Source organism: Capsicum annuum, chromosome 8 (assembly GCF_002878395.1).
Source record: "Capsicum annuum cultivar UCD-10X-F1 chromosome 8, UCD10Xv1.1, whole genome shotgun sequence".
Taxonomy (NCBI): Eukaryota; Viridiplantae; Streptophyta; class Magnoliopsida; order Solanales; family Solanaceae; genus Capsicum; species Capsicum annuum.
Genome location: NC_061118.1, coordinates 171,852,626 through 171,877,436, shown reverse-complemented (window position 1 = coordinate 171,877,436; position 24,811 = coordinate 171,852,626). Strand labels below are relative to the sequence as shown.

At 34.2% G+C, this 24,811-nt stretch overlaps 1 protein-coding gene, 2 long non-coding RNA genes and 1 pseudogene across 3 annotated transcripts; 3 read left to right on the top strand and 1 right to left on the bottom strand.

The window, feature by feature from the left end:
* Window positions 1–5,027: 5,027 nt before the first annotated feature.
* On the top strand, window positions 5,028–6,092 carry LOC124886515. The gene is made up of 2 exons (XR_007043818.1): window positions 5,028–5,361; window positions 5,634–6,092. It is a non-coding gene; the product is annotated as an uncharacterized LOC124886515 (long non-coding RNA).
* Window positions 6,093–6,987: 895 nt separating this feature from the next.
* LOC107840554 lies at window positions 6,988–7,997 on the top strand (annotated as a pseudogene).
* A 4,881-nt stretch (window positions 7,998–12,878) lies between these two features.
* LOC107840553 lies at window positions 12,879–16,064 on the top strand. Its single transcript, XR_001665276.2, has 2 exons — window positions 12,879–14,427; window positions 15,471–16,064. It is a non-coding gene; the product is annotated as an uncharacterized LOC107840553 (long non-coding RNA).
* Window positions 16,065–23,681: 7,617 nt separating this feature from the next.
* LOC124886719 lies at window positions 23,682–24,335 on the bottom strand. The gene has a single exon (XM_047395659.1). The coding sequence runs from the start codon at window positions 24,333–24,335 to the stop codon at window positions 23,682–23,684; it is 654 nt and encodes a 217-aa protein (XP_047251615.1).
* Window positions 24,336–24,811: the final 476 nt, after the last annotated feature.

Here is a 24,811-nt window from a genome sequence, read left to right as displayed (position 1 = left end):
TGTCATATGCCTTCTCCAAGTCGATAAACACCATGTGCAAGTCCTTCTTCCTTTCCCTATACTGTTCCACCAGCCTCCGTACCAGGTGAATTACCTCCATTGTCGAGCGGCCAGGCATAAATCCAAACTGGTTCTCCGAAATAGACACTATCCGTCTCAACCTCACCTCGACCACTCTCTCCCAAATCTTCATAGAGTGACTCAATAACTTAATACCCCTATAGTTATTGCAACTCTGAATGTCACCCTTGTTCTTATAAAGAGGGATCATAGTACTCCACCTCCAAGCCTCGGACATTTTCGCCGTCTTGAAAATTCCGTTAAACAATTCAGTCAACCACCTTAAACCAATCTCACAAGAAAACTTTCAAAAATCCACAGGTATCTCATCAGGCCCCGTCGCCCTACCCCTTCGCATCCTGCGAACAACCTCTCTAACTTGCTCTACCTTAAAACGTCTACAATAACTAAAATCCCGACACTCCTCTGAGTGCTCCAGCTCCCCTAACACAATAGCTCTATCCCCTTCGTCCCATGCCGAAATTACTATTAAGAAATTAACTGTGTGACGCAGCACCAGCACCACATCTAATATTGGAAGGAAAAACTTGGAATAACATGAATTGCATTTTAACGGTGTGACCTTGGTTAGTTTAATGGTCAATCAAGTAGAAAAATGAATTAAAAATTATGAGATTTTAGCATATATTAAAAATAATATTAGGTGATTTTTTTTAGTTTGTACTAGTTTTAGTGGATGGAGTTATTTGTTTTTATTGAGAAACAACAGGTATCTCATGGAATTAGTTCAAGTGTGCGCGAAATTCAAGGCTGACCTATGCATGTATAATTTGTAGTGCTACGACACTCGTTAAATTTAATTTAGATTATGTATAATTATATAAGAAATATATAAAATTAATATAGGGTTTAAAAAACACCCTTGAAACTAAGAATATGAATGGAACCTTAAAGTCTTGAATGTCAGTTTGTTATTCGAACTTGAGAACATTCATGACTCCTAAATTCTGGATCGGACACTAGTGGAAGCAGCTTGACTTGAAACCATGATCATAATAAAAAATACATAAAATAGGAGCAACATGGATTGTGATCCTCAAATTCTAACTTTGGACCATTATCCAAATTGGCCTCCACTTGTCCGGTCGTCCTTGAAAGAGCAGTCAGTCCAACATGGGCAACGAAAATGAAAGATTTAGCGTTAAGTGAATTAAAATATATATGAACGAAAATTTACAGCCTGGATTTTATTTTTTGAGAAAGCAAGCACATAAAATAAATAATAAATCAAGGGGAAGGAGAGATGAAATTAATGTTGAGAATCATCTAAAATTTTAAGTTAAATTAGGAGCTATACCAAGTTAAGTTCAAAATTCTGCATTTGAAAATAATAGAGTTAAATTATCTTCTTTACTTGATATTCCAGTACATTGATTTTACTTGCGATAATCAAAAAATTTTATTCATTTTTCAGTGTTTACCTTATAAAACTCCGTCTTCTTCACTTGATACTTACGTACATTGACGTTGCTAGGGGCGGAGGGGGTTCAGTTGTACATATACGGATTAGTCGAAGGGGGTTCAGCCTCTACTATTTATACATAAAAAAAAAATTTACCATATAAAAATAGTATAATTTTCTGACGAAGGAGGTCCGGATGTTGCTTTGTGTTGAAACTTGAAAACAATGTCAAAATGTCGGCAAAACATCAAATATGAAGTTTAAGTTGTGGTATCTATATTAAGAAAAAAAAAGACTTCTGCTTATAAACATTAAAATTAGACTTTTCTCTTTCTCTAGAAATTATGGAGTGATTAGCGTAACTTGCTTAATTGGTGAGATAGTTATTAGTTATACATTTAATCGATAAATTAAGACTGAGTTTAAGCCTTAAGTACAAGAGTACAAGGGAAAATTTAATCAGTGTTAACCTTAGCATAATGAAATTACTTTTTAGAAGCTAGGGCACAATTGAATTTAATCACATTAAGATCGGCCATTTTTTAACACATTTAAGATACAAAGAACATTCACGTTATATTAAGATTTTAATTAGGCCAAACTCATCGGCGGCCCCCTAAAGTTGGTACGATCTTTTACTTAAGCACCTTAAGTGGACGTTGTTCACTTTTGACACCTCAAGTAGCCATAAAGTGTGTCACTTTGGCACCTTTTGCTGATTCAGCAAAAAAAATGTATTACACTCGCTTTTAAGCGCATTTCAGGGTCATTTTTGTAATTTTCGAAGGATATTTTTGTAATTTTGGAGTTGTCTTCTCCACACAACTTTCTCTACACAACTTTCTTTAGCCTCGATTAATGGAGGTTGAATTTTTCAAGAATGATAACAAAATTTTCCTCCATTAAAAAAATACTCACTCCATTAATATACCTACAACAACACACACCATGAAGGCATGAACACCAAATAATACTCCTTCCATTAATCAACGACATCATTAACACCCCAAAAAAATGTCAACACTTAATTAAAAAACAGAATAATTCCCCCTTTTGCTGGTTCATGAGATTCTCCAATACCACTAAATTCCCCCTTCAGCAGTCTCAACAACTCCAAAGCCATTGCCTTTACTTTGTTGTTTCCATTAACAGATACAGAGACAAGTTTAGGGATGACACCTTCATCCATTACCAGCTGACAATATTGAACTCGTTGAGAGCATAAAAAAAGAAGAAAATCCACTGCATGCTCTTGGCCCTTGCGATTGTCACGTTCAAGCAGTTTCACAACTGATGCAATGCATCCAACAATATCAGCTATAGCAATTCTAGTATCTTCTTTGATACACAAATTTTGCAAAACGATGACACAATTTCTTGCGAGAACTGTATCCTTCTGTTAATATCTAAATTCGTGAATCACAAATTATTTAGCATGAAATTGAGGGGTGGGGTGGGGAAAAGAATTGAGGGGTGAGAGAGTGGACAGGTGGTGAGGGGGGTGGGTAGGTTGGAGAAGACAAATGGGGAAGGGGGGGGGGGGGGGGGGGGGGGGGGGGGGGGGGGGGGGGGGGGGTTCGGCTGTAGAAGACAATGAGGATTAGTGAGGTGGGGGAAATTAAATTTTATAATTTTTTTTATAATTATTTAAATTAAAAATTGCCAAGTGGCAATATTTGATTGGTGTTTTTTTAATTTTAATTAAAAATAGATATTTGACATTTAATTTGGAGAGAAATGACAAATGTCATAATATTATTGGTCACTTTAAACATCATCGGCGCGTGTAATACATGCACACGGTATAATTTTGCTGATTCAACAAAAAGTGTCAAAATGACACACTTTATGACTACTTGAAGTGTCAAAAATGAACAATATCCACTTGAAATGTTAAGCGCAAGATCATGCCAACTTTAAGGGGCACAGATGAATTTGAACTTTTAATTATGACATTTTACCCCATTATTCAACTATGATCACATGAATCGTGGAAGCGTTAATAGTTGCGTGATTTAATTGAAACATGAAGTTAGGTAAAGAATACATAGAGGTTTTTATGCAGGATGGGTCCAGTAAAGGGCACGTGTTAGCCTATTTGACGCATGAAAAGCCATGCAAAATATATGAGTGGGGGCCAATTCCATAAATATATGATGATCCAACTAACCATATATATATAGTACCAGAAAATGAAATTATCACTGTTATACTTGAAGTCGTGAATTCACCGCGATTCACGAGGTCTGTCTCCCTTCATTTGTTTGGCCTACTCCGTCCCAATTTATTTGTTTAGTTTTATTTTCTAAAGTATTTTTAAAAAATAAAATAAAATATAATTTTTTATTATTTTAAATTAAAAATATGTGAAATATATTAAAATATTTTTTTAATTTATTATAATCTAAAATATGTCACATGAATAAAATTTAAAAATTAAAAAGAGATATATTTTTTAAACAGGCTAATTTAAATAAGCTAACAAAAATAAGATGAATAAATTAAAACGGAGGAATACGACGAAGATCAAGAAAAGAAATGAAAATGGAAATAATGTAAAATAATTACGCACCAATTACCTTGAAGAGGATTTTAATCGATACCATTAGATAGTTTTTTTTTAATCACTAAAAGATTGAGTAACTTTTTTGAGTTGTAATTTTCATTTGGATGAGGGAATCATGCCAATCTTCTATGTACCACTATTTATTTCACTTTTAAGTTTTATTGGTTCTCAGGGTTTAGTTGGATGTAAATAAAGTAAATCTACCATAATTATATTAATACTTATAATGTTTGCTTGGTGGCATTGAATAATACTCATATTTATTATTATAATTTATGTATAATTTTAAGGATTTAAAAGTGAAATAACTTCCTAGCATACCGTAATGTATATATATATATAAATGAAATAAAATTTCTTAAAATAATTATTTCAAAAAATGAAATAGAATTACAAACTCATATTTTAATATATATTGCATAATAACTTTATCTCCTATTTCTTTTTTGTACTTTAATCATTGTTTTTGCTTTTACGTCAGTAAGCATTGGGTACAACTTTTGTTCGGTAGACTAGAGAGTAGAGACTTAACTGCCAAGTTTCTACCATTTTCATTTTTTTTTTTCTTTTTTATTCTTCCTTTCTGCGTTATGCTTCACTAGTCTTTTAGATGACAATGAGAAAAGAAGAACATAATCACCCAAAAGAAAGAACACAGATGAAAATGGAGAGACAGAATAAAATGAAAAGAGAGAAAAAAGAATCAGAATAAAAAGCAAAAGAAAGAAAAAAACCTACCAATATGACTCAGAACATGTACTCATAATTGAGTGGTAGATATTTTCTGTCTGCCTTTTATCTCGTGGCCAACATATGTTATCATTTATCCCCTTCTAAGTTCTGACAAACCCCTTCACCTCATGATTAAGTTAATGCATTAAGGTGTGCTCGGTAAGAAGGGAAAATATTTTCTAAAAACTTAAAGTGGTTTATTATTTAATTTTTGATATTTAACATATAAAATATAGCTATATATTTCTACTATATACTATAATGAGAAGGGTGGAATGACCAAGGGCAAAAAAGTAATTTCACGCTAATAAAAATCTCCCTTTTCACCGTTCTAGAACTATGTCTTCTTTCCTTAGTCGTTTTATATAGTATATGAATCCTCAAGTTACATTGCTCCTCATGGACCTCTGGATGTTGTACTTATCAATTCCTTAATCTCTAGCTTTTTTCACCGTTCTAGAACTATCATCTTCTTCCTTTAGCCATTTCATATAATATCTGAATCCTCAAATTACATATTGACTAATAAAAAGAAATTCGACTAATCAGTAACGGATAATTAAGCTCAAACCTTCAATCTGTAAGTGTTTTGGAGAATCTATGGTCTTTTGTGTTTCTTTTGTCTTTTTATTCTCTTGGCTTTTTATTATCGATTTTACTTGTGTGCTGACTGATTTATGACTATATTGTAATCTGAGTTTTTCTCTGCATCAAAAAGATCAGTGCAATAATAATCCATCATAGAATAGCACCGAGTTATGACTTTCTTTTTGAATGGGTTCAATTTGATAGATCAGAGTTTAGTTTTATGAAGTAAGAGGAAAAAATATTGTTTTTTTTTTTTTTTTTTAGGTATTTTGGGTGATTGTTGTTCATTCAGATTTGAAGGGGATAGCATCGTCAATTTGTGGTATGCATCCAACGTATTTGATGATATGCCCACTTTCGATTTTCTCTTGATGAAATTAAAATTTTAATTTCATAGTTTATGTGTAATTACCATAAGATGCCGTCGCTCCTAATTTTGGTGCTTTACTAGATCTTTGAAATAAAATGTTTGCTTGGCCTGCATTATCTATCCCCTGTTGCTACAGGCAAGAACAATATGAAAAATCTATTGCAAGAAGAGCAGCTCGTGCACAAATGGCAGCTGCTGCCAAGCAAACAACGATTCCGACATGTTTAGTGGAAATTCATATAGTCGGCTCCAACTCGCTTGCGGTAGTTGTTGTTAAGGTTAATCTTCGCTTGCGGTAGTTGTTGTTAAGGTTAATCTTGTTTATCAATATGCTGGAAGTGCTATCTCGCCTATCTGTTCTTGAGGTTTTGAGTTTCTACTTAATGTATTTAGAGTCGTAAAAATTCCAAGTCCGAAACATCCTTCCTAGAATTTGTAGGGACCTATGTTAGATTGGCCTCTTTCCGGGATTCCAACGTCATGTTGGTTTCTCTACCACAGATTATGGGCGGCACGCCACTACAAAAAACGGATCAAGTTGCGGGGATTAATTTTACGATTTGCGGGGGTTTTAATTCTGGCAGTTTCCAAAACCCCCAGAATACAAGCCGTCACAAACAATTTGTGGCGATTTTTTTTCGACCCCCATAATTAATTTGTGACCGTTACGACCCCCGTAATTAATTTGCGGCGATTATTGACCCCCGTTATTCTAAATTTAATTCTTTTTATAATAAATTTTTGTTTAAAACTTGCGGTGGTTAAAACCTGCGCAATTGTTTTATTTTATTTTTTAAATTTAATAGGGTCCATCAATTTTCAATAACTAATTATGAATTCTAATTTTAGCTCAAATTTAATTGTTTCTTTAGGCAACCTACAATCCAATATTTGTTCAGCTCATATATAATTTATACAACAGAGTAATTAAACATTTTAATTGACAAGCATATCAAAAATACATTGAACATTAAACTTCAAAATTAAATTTTCAACATTAACATCTTCAAACTCCAATTTTTCAACATTAACTAATATCTTCAAACTACAAAATCAAATTTAAACACAAAACCTTCAATATTCTAAGATTCACTCCAACCACACAATTACATCATCATAATTGAATATCCAAGACAAATGCAACGAAATCAAAGAATATCATGAGGATCATTATCATCACGTGATCTCCCTGCATCCATGGGTGAAATGGATCCACTAGTCGCATCACTTGACTACACAAAAATACAAAGTATAAAAATCAATCGATAAACTTTCAGTCATTATTATAAAATCATTATATTTGCGTACAACTAAAAACATCATCGATTGATAAACTTTTGCAATTATTGTATTTGACAGAATAATCAATAGCAATTCAATGGTTAATTCCTTTTAAGAGAAATTTTAAAGTTATGTATTTCATTCACCTATTACTGATGTAAGTGATGATTTTAAGTGCATTTCCTTAAAAAAGGAACTAAAATAAAGTTACAGTTAGCATTATACATAGAACATGTGCATATTCCAATCATCCTAAACAAAATAGTACTACATTTGTTTGATCATTTCAATTTCACATCCAAAGAGAGTCATTACAACATGTCCATGCCCAAAAGTGATGAAATTATTTTGATCCTAACATTTCTTTTACTTGTCTCTAACATATGTTGGTTAATGAGTCCCAAGAGAGTGAAGGAATGCAACACCACTACTAGTAATGGCAAGAAAAATGTACAAATTTTCCTATTAGCAGCATGTCAGGACGAGGCGGAATAAAAAAAATTGTTATAGGAAATAATGTTACAGAAGTGTGGGATGGTTTCGTGCCTGAAGAATGTAAACCAAATAGAAAAATTATACGATTTAACGCAGCTCAAAAATGGGAAGATGCACATGAGCCTCTAAATTATGGTATTGATTGTTTAGATATTGGTGGACTTGGCCCTGGGAATGGCATTTTGCTAATGAAATTGGTGGACTTGATCCTGGGGTGATTACCTTGTTCTAGAGAAGGGACTAGTATGTATAGATGGATTCGTGGATCTTACGTTTATGATGATTTAATTATGAGAGCAAAACTTGCTATAAAAGATGAAGGAAAAATTACGGGTTTACTATGGTATCATGGTGAGGGCGATACAGTAACAAATAATGGATCTAGTTCATACAAAATCAAAGTGGTGGCACATGTTCAGCCAAATTGTTTTAGCTGGCCATATATCTCACCTATTATAATTGAAACCACTGCAGCTTTATAGTTGTATAATACAGGGCATAGGCACTGTACAAGTCTAATTCAACTAGTCTAGCAGCCAACTCCATCTGGAGTCTTCCTCGAACTACTACTTGTTTAATAATCACTCTGGCAACCACATTAGTACTCTATTATTCCGCTTCTGGCAAAGGAGAAGGTTAATATAATTTACGTGTGCAAATGCATTTAAATCTTCCTTCAGAACAGATTTCTGCATGTTAAAATATATAGTATTTAGATACCCCAGGCCTCTGTCACTATCTTATAGGTACTGACTAATACGATGGTTAATTATAAAAAGACGACTAACTTTATTATACAGACCTCATATATTTTACACTCACCTTCGACATAATACATCTTTGTTTTTGCAACCGTCATAGTGAGTTCTTCATCGAACAAGCGCACCAGACAGCTAATCAGTCTAATCACCATTTCATTGAACTTACCCCTCAAGTTTGAATGCTATGACCTCTAAGAAGAGCTCTATTTCATCCAACCCATATTAATACGATGTATAACATCCTTATCAATCTCTCTGGTACTTTGTATTAAAGATTCTGGATACGCGTACTTAAAGACCAATGAACTTAAACAACATAAAATCTATTTACCTAAGTATCCTAATTAAAAGTCATGGCTATATAACACTCATAGTAGGATATAGATATATAGGGGGTAGAGGAGTGATATCACACCATATATAACGTCTTTTTCCTAGTGTAGTATACTTCTTCCGTCCCATTTTATCCGTCTCAAATTTCGTAATTTGGTGTTCTATTTTACTTGTCCTTTTTTACTTATCAAGACAAGACAATTTTTTTTTCCATGTTTTACCCTTTGCATTAATTATTTTTTTTTCAAATTAAAATATAAACATCATTTAATAGGGATACGATGGTAAACTAGCCATGTTATTTATTATTTTTCTTAATAATTGTGCCATCCCAATTTGGGACGGATAAAATGGGACGGAGGGAATATTATGTTTCTGATTAACCCCATCCATCTGAGTGCAACAGTAGAAAGCTATGTTAAAGAAACATGCTTACACACGCACACATAATTTAAATACATAAATAAATCTCTCTCTTTTTCCCTTCCACCAAACCAATCCATTTACATTTACTCTTTTTTTTCTGTCCACCAAACAAACAAAAGAAAGAAATTCCACAGCTTCCCAAAATCTCTCGTTTTCCTAACTGTATCTCTCATTTACCTATTTTGGTACATACCCCTTTCAGGTGAGGTTCCTAATCAGTGTTAAACTTGAGTCATGCAACAAAACTTGGTGAAGTATCAACAGACTTTTGGACATTGTAACAGTGATTAACACCAATCTCAATTTGATGTTTGGTATGTACAACTGCAGGGAATTAGAAATGATGAGGCAGCTGAAGTTGCTATGACTAAAACTTTGTTACAGCAACTGTTCCCCCCTAGCTTATTCTTTGAAAAATTGACTTGAATCAAAGATGAACTAGACCAAAACATAGGATGAACCAGAACCTGACTACATAGCTTTTCATTCGACTTCCAAGAACAACAAGATCACACAATTTCAGGTTTAAGTCAACTATATAAATATACTAATTTTACATTCAGAGGAAAGAAACGTAATCAACACAAAAATAATAATTTACTACACTTAAGTTCATCACAACTAGAAGGCAAACGAGGGGGGAGGGGGACAAGAGAACCTAAAACACAAGTGGTGAGTTGCGAAACTCTTTCTCCTTGACATGAAACTAGCAGTCAGGAGAAGGTTAATCTTACAAGGAAACAACATACAAGAAGCCTTCAATTTGGCCGGCCAACAATTACATAGGGAATTCTAAGTTATTACCATCTTTTCATGCTCAACATAGATAGAAAATCACTGACTAGCACAGACAGTCTCAGTGTACTTTTACAATCCAAAAACAGAACCAAAGCAGCACATATTTTTCAACCCAGATAGTTCCTACTCATGAGGAAAGTTGCAGATTGCAGAATAGAAGGTTGCTACAACTTAAGTGAAGTTATAACGCTCTAAACAGTAAGACCGTTTTTAGAAGTAAAGGTACCTCTGAAAAGGCACAGGCGCAAACGATGTGCTTGTGGTCAAATGAGTGCAAAACAGTTAATGCATCCAATAATTTCCTGAAAATAACCAACACAAATCACGCTATATAAACATGCCACAAAAGTACTTCTATTATACTTCTATAGTAATTGGGTAACTATATCCACCTTATAAGTGATATTGCCTTCAAGCACCTTTACTAAATTGATGTATTACTTACACAGGTACTTAGCTAAGGTGTCAATCGATTTGAGGATTTTTTGGGAAAAAATGAGAGAGAGGGGATCGATTTGAAGGATTTTGGAAAAATTACTTAGCTAATTAAATGCAGAAGCTAGTATATAAGGGCCATGAGGATACAAGAATTAGCAAAATGGGGTGGGGGAATCGAAACCCCACACCACAATTATCTTTCTTGAAGTATATAACAATTCAAGAACCAAAATTTGAGCTAACCAAATGCAAAAATCACTTTATATAAACATGGGGATCCATGAGTTAACAAAAGGGTACGATAAGATCAAACAAACAAAACCCCACATCACAACTGTCTTTCTTAAGCATTTAACAATTCAAGATCAATTTTTATTTTTTCTAATAAGTATCACGAACCAAATTTTTAAGCTAACCAAATGCAGAAATCACAGTATATAAACATGGGATCCATAATCATCAAAAGGGTATGTAAAGAATGAATTACCATAGGCTTATATTAGCAATCAATTATAAAAAGATAAGAGTATTAGCAAATAAGATTAAGCACAAAAAAAGATTACAAAGATTAACTAAATACTAACTAACCTCTTAATTAATTTGAAACTAAATTCAAAACCAAGATGAGATTTAAGGTTAATCTTAACAGTTGAAGCAAAGATTATTGTGTTTGTGTTAGAATTTTTGACGAAAGAATGGAGGCGTGAGGTAAAAGAGGGAAAATATTTGGCCAATTGAAAAGAAAAAAAAAGAGGGAATTTTTTTTTTTTTAATGGCAAATAGGCGCTATTTTTTCGATGATAGCGGGGGTTAAAAACCCCGCAAATTTATACAGATTTGTAATCCTGCACTTTATATAATTTTACAGAGCTTAAAATAACCCCGCAATTAGAACTATTTTTTGTAGTGGCAGAGAGGTTAGATGGATTTTCTTTGGTGTGAGTATATATACTTGCTTAAAAATATAGTTCCTTAGAAGGAATAAAATATGGAAAGTCACCAAATCCTGTAACATGAATAATAATGGGAAGACACAAATCTCTTCGGTATTCAGATATATACACTCTTAACTATTATCCTGTTTATGTCATCTTTATCTTGTGGGATAGTTTATGCGGCTATCTACTGTATTTGTACTTCAGTACTTGATTGTTGATGATTCATAGTAAGTCATCAAAATTTTGGCACGAAATATGCTTGTTGAAAGATTTAGTATCGTCTTTGCATATTGATCCATTAAATGAAAGAAAGCATTCCTATACAAGTGCGGGCTTTCTTTGCCCTCGTTCTCTCAACTCTTAAGACCAATGATCTTTCGAATTGTTTTATTGTGAAAAGCTTGGAAAATGATATGTCCACACTTACATAAGACAATTTGCACTTGCCTTCATACATCATATAGCTGTAAACCCTCTGCCACCTTTCTCTTTATTTCCATTTTCATAAATATTTGTATCTAATAGTAATTTTTTTCTTTTTTCTTATAAACATATACTTTTGATTGATATGGTACTTGTTTAATTCTCAATTGACCTACGGTCAACGTCTGATTTTCCTTTCTTGATCATATTCTTTCTGATTCATTTTAAAGGTGCATTCACTGTTATCATTATCACAAAAAAAAAATAAAAAAAATCTTAAGGGTGAGTAATTCATCAAGAGTCGACTCTAGAAAACATCTTCAGACTTTCAGGTTGAAGGAAAATCGGAAAGACCAAGATTGTGTGTTTTCCCTTCCAACAAGCATATTTATATTGAAGTCATTGATGACTCCAAGATGCACACACTGGCTTCAGCTTCAACGATCTCCGAGGAATTCGACTACTCTACTGATCCCACTGAAGTAAGCTCTCAAATATGTTTTCTCAAAAAGGTTAAAATATCTTTTCTGTAAGGAGTAATGTTTAGGAAAGTATATATGAGAGAGTGAGGTGGAGCAAGAGATGAAATTATGGAAGGGTCTCCCAAATCAGCTCGATTTGATCAGTTCTTCCTAGAATTCAAGAAAACTTTTCCCTTTGTGTTGTACGCTACATGTTTTTTCGTCTTTTATGTTTTATGTAAAAAATTGAAAAGTGAAATTTCTTGAACAGCGAAGCACCTAAATTACTGATTTGCTTCGCGAGGATAGACTTAAAAGCTAATCAGTGGGCGTAAAGAAAATATCTTAGACCAGAAGATTAGAGAAGTGCGAATTTAAGAGAGATTATTAGAGGAGTTGTTGGGTCCTCATTATCCATTATTTCTATTTTCCCAAAAAGATAAGCAATATTATTAGTATTGTCTTTATTTACTAGGTCGACTGAAATTATTGCTCTTGTACTTTAAATGCCCTGTGGCTCCATGCTTCACCTAACCTTTTAAAACTGCAATATAATCAAGACAGAGTTAGATGTTTTTTGGGCTATTGCCATCATCTATCATTTCAATGCCCCTTTGATCATTGTCTCCTGTGCTCACCTGTCTTAATTGTTATAGGTTTGCCAAGGTGATTTAATTATGGGATTGTTCGTGTGGGTACATTTTCTTTTACCCATGTTAAGCAGTAAAATGAACAGTAATCCACAGACGCGAGACTTAATCTTACAGTTGGCTGAGAGGTACATATTCCTACTCTTCATACAAGTACACAAGACTGGCTATGAGACGTTACTGTATTACCTAATATTGTCATGTTGGTTGGTTACTTTTTGAGTATTTAATGCATTGTTTTTTAAAATATCTATTTTTATGGTGATATGGAGAGATCACGGTTAGGCAAATCTTAAAATATATAAGCACATAGTTAACATATGTTAGAGACACATATTTAAACTAACATGATTTTTCACTCAGAGGTCAAATCAAGTCTCTGTGGGTCATTGTCTTTCTCCAACAAGTGCCCCACAAAGATCCTCAACAAAATGAAGCATTTTTTTTGCAAGACATGATTTAAAGCATGAATTGCTACAAATAAGAACTTAATGCCATACATATTTAACCTTTATTTCTACAATGGTTTTAGGTTGTAGGGGTGCATTCAACCCTATATGGCAATTTATAATTTGAGCACCTCTTCGACAATCGTATTTTGGATGATATGTTAGAGTATTCAATATCAGCTTTTACGATTGTTTCTCAATAAGTGTACTTTATATGATTTATTTACCACTAGATATCAATGTATGTTTACTATGGTTGTTAGATTACTGGTATAACGAGTGTTAGAAATCTCCCTTACTTTCTATAGCTTGCTTCCAAAATGTCTTATCTGAGATCTTCCTCACTCACCATACCTTTGTCTGACTTGAATTGATGTACTTTTTGCTACTTTTACATTTGAATTTGTTTCTACCCTGGGGGCAGATTCAGGATCTTGCTAAGAGAATGGCTAAATGGTTCAAAGTCGGTGGTTACATATTTTTCAGAGAGTCATGCTTCCATCAATCAGGAGACCATAAGCGAAACAAAAACCCAACCCACTATCGAGATCCTAGCTTTTATACGAACTTCTTACCTTTGCTTTCAACTGTTTTCTTATCTCACATGATGTCAACTGCACTTTTTAAGAAAAAATATTATATCCTTGAAATTCAATTGTTGAAGTATGTTACTGCTTTTACCAACTATTTGTGTTCACGCAGTAATTTTTTCACGCTTCTGTGGGTACATTCATTCTTGTCCTCTTTCTTTCATGAGCGGTTCTCTCTATTAAACCCTAGTTAGATATGGAAAGTTCTTTTGGCTGCAGTTTTATTATCTACTCCTAGTGTGATTATCGCTCTGTCTTAAAAGTTCTCTGAACCTCCATTTTATCAAAAAAAATATAGTGAATCTTTATTGTGCACTCAAAATTGCCACAGTTTCTGTTGGATAATTTTATCAAAAATTCTTACGTTGCACAGTGAAAGTATTAAATAGTTTGAATTGATACATTTATCAGTTGTCACTCTGAAAATAACCTGAGTTGATGCATCAATCTGTTGTTATTGGACATTTCTGGTCTCCATTCTTAATTGTTACTAAAAAAGCATAGTAACAGCTGAAAAAGAACTGTCAAACGCAGATTTTAAGAGAATGCCATGTAAATGCAGTTGATAGAAAATCATTAGAACTTTCTCTTGCTGGTTGCAAGTGCATCGAAGCTTATGTGAGGAACAAAAAGATTCAAAATCAGGTAGAATTATGCTTTCCTCATTTCTACTATCTTCTTTGTTGCTCTTAGTAAGGGTTTAAATTGAGTCATCTGTTGAAATTGAGGATTCACATTTGTATTCAAAGTAATAACTCAAATTTGGATTGATTGTTCAGAGAAACTGCACGTTTTTCTTGACCAAAGGTTAGTTGATGGCATGTTACTTGTAAAAGAATTGAGTTATACTCGTATAAAATATTTAGTTTTTTGGAGTAATTTTACATATTCCTTAAGTTAAATGATTCTTAATTGATCCTAAATCTGAAAGTGCAGAAACACCAGACTGAAAAACCAGCAAATAGATAAACAAAAAATTGTCATGTAATTATGAACGAACTTCTAATATTTGTAATCCAATTGTAGGTTTTTGCTTGATGACAGTAGGACAAGTTACTTTAAGGGTGTTTGGCTAAGCTTATAAGCTGGTCAAACTGGCTTATATGCACATTTTAGCTTATTTATGCATCCGGTAAACATCTAAGATACCTATCAACTACAATATAAGTTGGTCACCTCTAACTTTTGACTTTTCACTTGTCATTACTCTTTGATGGACCCAGACTTTAACTATTTTATCCTATATATTTTTAAAATTTTCAAATTCCAAAACAAAACCCCTAAATTCATGTTCATTATATATTTGTGGTTTTTCCCTTTCTTTACGGAGATACTTTCAATTTGCAATATATTGTCCCTACAAAAAATGAACTGTAATATTTTGTACAAATTTAAGAGTATTTGAGTCATTTAATTAAAAAATAGCTCATCAACACCTTTTACCAAAATATCTACCGCTTATTATTAGTATCAACACTTTTATTCAAAACATGACTGCTAATTTTCTAACTTCAATTTCAACACTTAAAATACTTTTCAGCACTTAAAAACTTATCAGTTAATTTACGATTAGCTTAAGCAAACGGGCTCGATGACATAAAGTGACTGATTATACCTTATAATCAATGAGATAACTTACATATTGATATTTTAGAAAGCCCTTAACATATATTTTCTATGTTTTTAAGTTAATTGTTGCAGCCTGGGATTCCCTCCATACTGCCTTCTCCTCGGCTGCTGACTACTGATTTCTGAGCAAAAGTATCAGATTTTAGGCTTGTGAAACCTGCTTCTAATGGAGGGAAGAACTCCGTGGTCACTAAGCTACCTGAAACCTTTATATATCTAGCACCAGAATATGCTTAGGTAAAATCACAACAATAGCTGATATCTTCAGTTTGGAAGCCTTTTGAGGAAGATACAGATGACGAGTGTGGTATCGATTACAGTTTTCCACTCAACCAAACGGTCAGAGGCTGGCAAGAATCGAAAGGAAAATACTTGAGTTACGTCAACCTTGAAGAATCTAAAGGCAGTATCCATTCAAGGCCTACTGGATTTGTCGAGTCCTTCACATCAGTTGATTGTATATAAAATAAAGTTCTGCACTATGTGTAGTTGATATGATTATCCTATTCAATAAATGTGGATAGCAATTTTATTTGTTTTGTGTGAAATTTTGTTCCTGTTTATCTATGTTTTCTTTCATTTTTGTTTGTATAAATCTTGATTTCACATGTCCTGTTCTTCCATTCCTACAGGACCACACAATTCAGACTTAAGTCCAAACTTTGTTCTCGATTCAAGTGAACTTATTTTCATTCAATTATATGCAGTTTGATTATTTTATTAGCTTCACAGTAAAGTTACGCGTTGGGCCCGTACTTATGTAGTATTATATAGAAAGATGAACATTAGAACGACCAAAGGCATAAATATAATTTTACTTTGCTTAAAGTAGGTGTACATGATGCATTGGAAACATCTAATGCACAATAAAAATCAAACAACTTTGATATATATAAATACTAACATGAGAAGATTTAGTTGTTGGTCCACTTTAAAAATTTATTCTAACAAATGGACACTCATTTTGGCAAACCCTAATTTTTTAGGGTTTGATGGGCCATGGGCTTAAATGTAAAAGAAAAAAATATTTTAGCACCCCTTATGTATTTTTAAAATCTTTTGGAATCCCTTCTGTATTTATTAAATACATATTTAACTCTACTCTTCCATTAAATACAAAAAAGAAAAAAGTTCTCTCATCTTCTCTCTCTTTACCAAAACCGTTTCTTCTCCCTTTCCACCATTTTCAATTTCGAGCTCGTGTAAATCAGCTCCAACTTCGATCTTCAACTTCAGGTAAGCTATATTATTATTCCGGTTAATTTGTCTCCATATTGATGGGTTTTTTTTATTTTTTTCCGTACTCATTTATGGCGGGTGAAGTCGTTGGAGTTCAAATAAATTGAGTTTTTTTTTTAAATGGGGCTTGATTTCAGTGAAAGTGATTGTTTTTAGTTGGTATTTACTTATTTTTTACGGATAATTGGTGTGTATCAATTATCCTTTGCGATTACATGTTAAAATTTCTTTACTAATTTCGTCGGAACGTGGCAAGATATGTGATTTTTGTTAAAACTTTTCTCCAATGTATGGGTGTTGTAGAAGCATGTTCATGTTGGGGATTTCTTCACTACGTATTTGATAATTAGACTCGAAAAGTTGAAATTTTTTTTTAAAATGGGGCTTGATTTTACTTATAATTTGTGTTTTTAAGTTGGTATTCGATTTGTTTGTGCATTGTTTGTGTTGAATTTAACTTTCCTCAACGATTGCATTGAGATTTTTTTGGTCACTTTTTATCGATTTGCGTGATAAAAATGTGCTGTAAATTAATTTATTTTTAACAACTACTGCATTGAGTTGGTGCTGCACCTGCTGCCATGTTAATAAACTACTAGGTCGATTATGTATTGTATCTGCTGTCAATTGGATTTTTTTTGAAAAAATAGGGATTGATTTTACTTATAATTTGTGTTTTTAAGTTGGTATTTGATTTGTTTGTGCATTGTTCTCATTGAATTTTAACTTTCCTCGACGATTGCATTGAGTTTTTTTTGCAAATTTTTCTCGATTTGCGTGCTTAAAATCTGGGTTCCTTCCTGTTTTTGTTCAATATAATGGTGATTTAGATGCATGTTCTTGTGGGTGATGGGGTTGTTTTCGAAGAAACTTGTTCTGCAAATTAGAATCTGCAACTGCTGTCATGTTAATAGACTGCTAGGTCGATTAGGTATTGTAGTTTCTGTTATAGCTGAAAAATGGTAATTTTTGTTCGTAGATCATAACAAATGGCTAGAGGTAACAAACGCAAGGCTGCATAAGGTGATAGGTCTGAGAGAAGAAAAAAACGAGCAGTCAATCAATTGGAGAATAGAAATTACAGCGAGGAAGCAGTTGAAGCTTCGGTTCGAGATGAGCCGGAAGAAATTGATCCTCTCGAGGTTAGGATAGACGAGGAAGCACTGATTTTGCCCCACTGTGCAAGGTTTGATTTGGCTGAGAGGTACGACCTCGCCATAATTCTGGATGATGTCGGATCATTCCCGGCTAAGATATCCGTTAGGTCCCGTTTGAAGATGTTTAATGAATTCAAACAAGTCGTGGTTGATCAACATCTGAAGTCTAGGTTTAAGAATTCCTGTTTTTGTGGTTTATGGGACCTGCCAGAACATATGAAGTTCAACGGAAAGCTTGTCCACTATACACTTCTGCACCGAGTCGAACCGGACAACAAGCTACATGAAATATGGTTCAACATTAATGACAGGCCTGCATGTTTTGGCCTGAAGGAGTTTGCGCTAATCACTGGTTTAAATTGTGGACGTTATCTCCGTGATTCAAGATATATCAAAGTGATGGAGGAGGGTGAAGCTTTTTTCAAAAAGATTGTGAAAAAGAGGAGTGTAAATGCAAATAGATTGTTAAAGCTTATTAGAGGTGGGAGGCTGGACAAGGAGAACAAGTTCAAATGCTGCTTGGTTTGGTTTGTGCACTGCATATTGCTTGCACGGGACTTGTCAAAAATTGTGGACATAGACACCATCAAGATGGTGGATAACTTGGGCTTCTTTGAGAAATACCCTTGGGGTAAGGAGTCATTTTCCTTGAATCTAGACTATCTAAAGAAGCGAATAGACTTCAGCAGGCAGAAGAAGACATTTGAGACAAAGGGAGTTTCATTGTACGCGCTCTACGAATTTTTCTGGGTATTTATGGTACTTGATTATAAACCATTGAAGTAGTTTATTATACACTGTAATTCATCTATGGTGTCTATATATACTTACTCTCAGTTTTATGTTTTTGTTTTTTCTTTTGATCACAGATTTGGATATACGAAGTCTTTTTCGCTCTCGGCAGGGAAAATGGTAAATCAACTGAAGACCCGCTGTCCATTCCCCGATTGCTCAGATGGAGCACCTCAAAAGGCGATAAACTAATCGAAGGTGATCTATATTTGAACGGATGGAGCACAAAGGTATGAAACATTTCTTCCGATGAATAATTTTATCAATATTATGTTGCTAATCAATCACATTTGTCTATTTATCTGTAGAAAGTGCACCCGTACCTTATCCCCACAGTCCGTGAAATAAAGCAGCACTACATAAAAAAGTTTAAAGCATTTACAGACGAACCGAACAATGCATTCATCAATGGCTTGAAGGCCTGTCTGGAGGGTGGGGATGATGATCGGGATTTGGGTGGAATGCTGTTTCAAAGCATGTCACTCGGGGTGCGGGGACAAGTAAGCTGAGAGCATCGAAAAAGACACCGATGATTGAAAATCTGAAAGAGTGCGTGTTTAGGCTGGAGGAATCGATCAAGGACATCGCTGATTTCGTAAAAGAAGAGAGACTAAGGAGATCAGAAAAGGAGAGGCAAAAGAAGAGAGATGAAGCTGAAGGTAATATCTGTTTTATATATTATAAAAGATGCATGTTTTATATAATCCCTTTTACTTATAATAATATAATCTATACCATTCTTCATCAACCGATATCTTAGTTTATTACAAACGGTAAATACTTGAAAATGCAGGTGTGCGGGTGTAAAGTCGACATTCAGCGGTGAGGGCTGACTGCGATGACAGCGGCATCAAAGAAGCCCTCCTTGAGGTAGCAGCTTTGGAACATGCCTCCATCAATGCTGATGAGGTGATGATTCCTGAGGTTGCAGCTGTTGTAGACAAGGAAAATCTGGATGAAGGCGATGAAGAGAAAAAAGAAGAAAAAAATGTAGAAGTTGTTTGTGAAGAAGAAAACAAAGTTGATGGATCAGCTGGTGTGGAAAGGAGGATCATGACGAAAACGGATAGAATGAAGATGATAAAAATGAAAAAAGTGGTTGTGAAGAAGAAAACAATGAAGGAGATGGAGAGAAAACAGAAGATAAGAATGCACAAGAAGTAGAGAAAGAACAACATAAAGAAGAAGGAAAAAGTGATGCACCAGAAAAAGAAGACATCGCGGAGAAGGATAACGAGAATGTATTTTCAAACTTGGATGAATTTCTTAATGATGTTAGTCAGGAAATCGACAAGATGATGGTGGAAACCGAATATGTTGAATCTGTAGACAATTATTAAATTTTTATTTGTGGCTGATGATTATTTTTATTTGACTAGATAATGTTAACTTCTAACTTTCAACTCGGGATGCGTAGAACTGAACAATTTTATTTTCTAAACTGCCTTTATAGTTTATGATAAACATTTTTCATTTTATATAATCAACGTATCATTGCTTTTACATGAATTATCATCGTTGATTATAGACTCTGATTAAAAGGTAAAGCATATACAGTAGAGCGAAGTGTAGTTGATGAATGAAAAAGGTAAACCATTTATAATATAACAAGTAATCGATTAATAAAACATTCAGAATACATTCAATCCCACTACACCCCCATTACACCTTTCCAAAAAGCTAAAACTAATAGTAAACCATAGACCATAAATTTCACGCCCTTTTCTTTTTCTTCCGTCATAGCCAACTTATGCTTAAGTTGATCCCTCTCAATTTCGACATCTTTCAACAATCCTTTTAAGTGATCAATCTTGTGTTCCGATTCTCTATATAATGTCATTAAAAGATTCCTATTTTCTTCGGAATCTCTAAGCCTTTCAAACATTTCAAATTTTGCAATGCCTTGAAATTTTGACACCTTGAAATCGGAGGAGATCCACTTGAAATAAGAGCATTCACCATTATCCTAAAATAACGAGGTTAAATTAGTAAATTGAATTATGAGATGAACACAAATAAATTTTTATTTAAACAAAAACAAACCCTTCCAACCGCACAACTGTAGAATTTTCGCCTCGAATTTTTGTTGGCGCATGATGTTTTCAACATCGTAGGATTACCACAACGACAAATATAAGAACTTTTGGAATTTGAGATGACTGCGACATTGTTATTGTTGATGTAAAACTTGAAAGTCATGAATAAATGAACATGGAGGAGTCCAAAAAGGTCCCTTTAATTAATATAGCAAGGCTATCATAATATGACCGTTGGAAAATTCTACCCATTAGAATTGTGTTGTTGGAGAAAATTTAAATGGATTATCTCTTACTTCAAAGGTTCTCTAACGAATGTATATATCTTCTATTATCGACTGGGTGACTTACGACTTATATACTGATGTCAGTGTTGATTATCTTATTTATTAGAATATTATCGATTAAGACTACGATTGATTATAGACCTTTTATACTGTCTATGATCAACTTGCTGAATATATGGATGGCTTAAAATAATGGGAAAAAAGGAGAAATTAAATAAAATAAAAGTAGAGTATCCCAATTAACACCATGAAAACATTGTAAAGAAATTTTGATGTATCAATTGTAACTCCCAATCACTTTTGGACGTGATCAAGTGTTATCTTAGACACGACATAGTCGTAAATCATTGAGACGACATAAAAAGGAGAAGAAATAAAATAAAATAAAATAAATATTAATCATCCAAGCACTAATGAACGACCACTTATCATGACAAGAGATTAGACTTGTGTGATGACCATAAGGATGAGTGTTGGTTGTTACTTGTGAGTGTTCAATGGACAAGTAGTGTATGAGAACAAGGAGTCCTTCTTAACAGAGACACTTGTTCTAGGTAATTGGTTGTTACTACCATTGCCCTCCCCTATACCCATTTGATCGAGTGTCCAATTGATTTGTAATCTTATATTATGATATTTAGTCATTTTACATTGCGTGAGTGATGTTAATTTATTTTATTTCTCCCTTTTTTTAATCTCACATCCTTTGAAAATAAACTTCTTTGGTCGATACATGACTAATAATAAAGTCTGGTATAGATAAAGCTATTTATCTATAATATACTCAAGATATCATAATAAGTCTATCTTCAAAACAGGTGAGATTAAAAAAAGGGAGAAATAAAATAAAATAAAATAAAATAAATTAACATCACTCACTCAATGTAAAGTGACTAAATATCATAATATAAAATTACAAATCAATTGGACACTCGATCAAATGGGTATAGGGGAGGGCAATGGTAGTAACAACCAATTACCTAGAACAAGCGTGTCTGTTGAGAAGGACTCTTTGTTCTCATACACTACTTGTCCATTGAACACTCACAAGTAACAACCAACACTCATCCTTATGGTCATCACACAAGTCTAATCTCTTGTCATGATAAGTGGTCGTTCATTAGTGCTTGGATGATTAATATTTATTTTATTTTATTTCTTCTCCTTTTTATGTCATCTCAATGATCTACGACTACGTCATGTCTAAGATAACACTTGATCACATCCAAAGTGATTGAGAGTCACAATTGATGCATCAAAATTTCTTTACAATGTTTTAATGGTGTTAATTGACATACTCTAATTTTATTTTATTTAATTTCTCCTTTTTTTCCCATTATTTAAAGTCGTCCATATATTCAGAAAGTTGATCATAGACTATATGAGTGGTCAATAATAGACTCGTTTATAAGTCGATAATCTCTCAATACACAGGATCATGAACACTGATTTCATTCTATAATTCACCCGTGACACAGTCGATTATAGAATGTGTATTTACCGTAGTCGATTATTTATTCCTACCGTACTTAGAGTGTAAATAAAGTTTACAAATCTTAAAATAAGGACTACTGAAGAAACACTAACAAATCACTATAGATAAAGAGAACATCATGAATACAGAAACTTGAAACTTGTTTATAAATATATAAATGTTCATTGCATCTATATTTACAATTTTTGGGAAAAGAATCCCAAATAAAAAGTCAAAAATGAAGCTTTCATTTACATAATCCTACCATGAAAGCTTCATTAAGCAATGAACTACAAACCAAACAAAAAAACAACAACACTACACTAGGGGGACGAAGGGGGGGTGATGAGTTCACGGTGTTCCAGGTTGAGCCTCTCGGCTATGGCCCAAAAAAAATGAGCCATCCGGCGAAACTCTCTATCCAGCCGTCGTTGATCGGCGGCAAGACCCTCGAAAAAGAAATCCAGGTCAGTCCGAAACCTTAACAACTCTATGTTGTTTATTGTTGACATTATGTGCAATGGCCGTAATGGGTGCGTCCCCTTAGCCATCTTCTTCTCCCTTAAGTCTCTTTTATTCTGAAATTGTGTTCAAAATCAACCATGGTCTCTTTAAATAGACCAGACCATGAGAAATTTGACCAATAGAAGCTTTACACGTGTTGATTTAAGGGGAGAAGGCGTGTGAGAATAAGAAATGAAAAGTCACGACGGTTGTGGCAGTCGAGGCATTTAAAATCCTACCGTTTCGTAAAGTGTAATAATTACATTGAGAGGTTCAGTGTATGAGGAATAGGGTTTCTGTAATAGACTACACGACTTATCGATGATAGACTATGTATTTTACACTATACCCCATAGACAATGCATCGATGTATTATATATTTTGAGTCTAGTCGATGTATAATGTGTATAGTCGATTTCAGAACTTGAAAAGACAGTTTTAGAATTGCCACCCATTCCAATGCGTCGTAATTATTTCTAATTCAACATTATATGAAGAAAAGGGTTTGTTCAATAGACAACCAGGTAGGTTTATTATACACTACGTATTGAACATTTACTTAGTAGACCAAACACTGATATATTATATATTATGAGTCTTGTCGATTATTTAAGTCTAGAATTTATTTAGTACGTAGTATATAATATATGAACAGGAATCGATAATGCACAACAAAAAGTCGATTTTGACTGCAGTTCGGTGGTTTTCAAAACAGAATACACATTACATACTGTCCAGTGCATTTGAACAAATAAAAACATTCAATACAATGCCTATCATATTATCCTACGTTAAGGCTGCATGTTGTTCTCTTATGTCCCGGCCTTTTGCACTTGGAGCACTTGTTTCTTTTCTTGTACCTTGAAAGCTCCAACACACCCTTAACACGTTTCACCTTCCTCCGTCCGAGTTTGGGATCAAAGTCGGGTGGAAGAACTTGCATTTCAAGATACTCTCGCGCCACACTCCACTCCGACTCAAGTGGTACTGCACAAATAGGTTCCAAGTATGCAAGGAGGTATGATTCTTTTGAATATATTTGCGAAGAGTAGTTGTAAATGCTAGTGCCGTATTCGTCCCCGTGCTTCAAACGCAATGCTGCCATTGCATGAGCGCATGGCAATTTCACTAAGTCGTACTTTCTGCAAAAACATGATCGTCTCGAAAGATTAAATTTTGCGAAACGATCATAGCCAAGCACCGTGAATTCATCGATGCTTCCGTTTATGTTGTTCACATATAATTTGTCCCCCTCAGTCATGTTTTCCCTCAAGATCGTCCTGGATACGGAAACGAAGGTTGTCTTTGAATTGTCCACATCCGCATACCTCTTCCTGAATATTTCTCCAAATCTATTTACAATTGAATTGAAAATGGCCGCCACTGGATACTCTCTTTCGTCGCTCAACATTGAGTTGAGCGACTCGGTGGTCATGACGTTGAATCGATTACCTGGAAAGTGAGTCTGGCTCCACTTTTCAAATCCTACTTCATGCTCGAGGCAAGCTGCTGTGCTGGGACATCTTTCTTTTAGGGCGTGGAAGTAGTCATTAAATTCTTCCAACGTGTACGCCTTGGCCGCATGGTAGTACAAATAGAGAGAATTGGAACAGTGGTTATTTATTCAAAGATTTTCACCGAGATGCCTCATACAAACACCGTGATACGCAAGTGGATAATGCCTTGCGAGGCCGTTGGCTATGCTTACGTGTCTGTCGGAGACAACGCACAGCTTTGGTTCGTCGAAGACAAAGGCCTTAAGCTTCTTGGAGAAGAAGCCCCACGACGCATCGTTCTCCTTATCCACCACACAATACGCTAAGGGATAGATATAATTCTACGTATCTTGAGCGACAGCGGACAGCAGCACGCCCTCGTACTTGTAAAAAAAATGCGTGCCATCAACGGCAA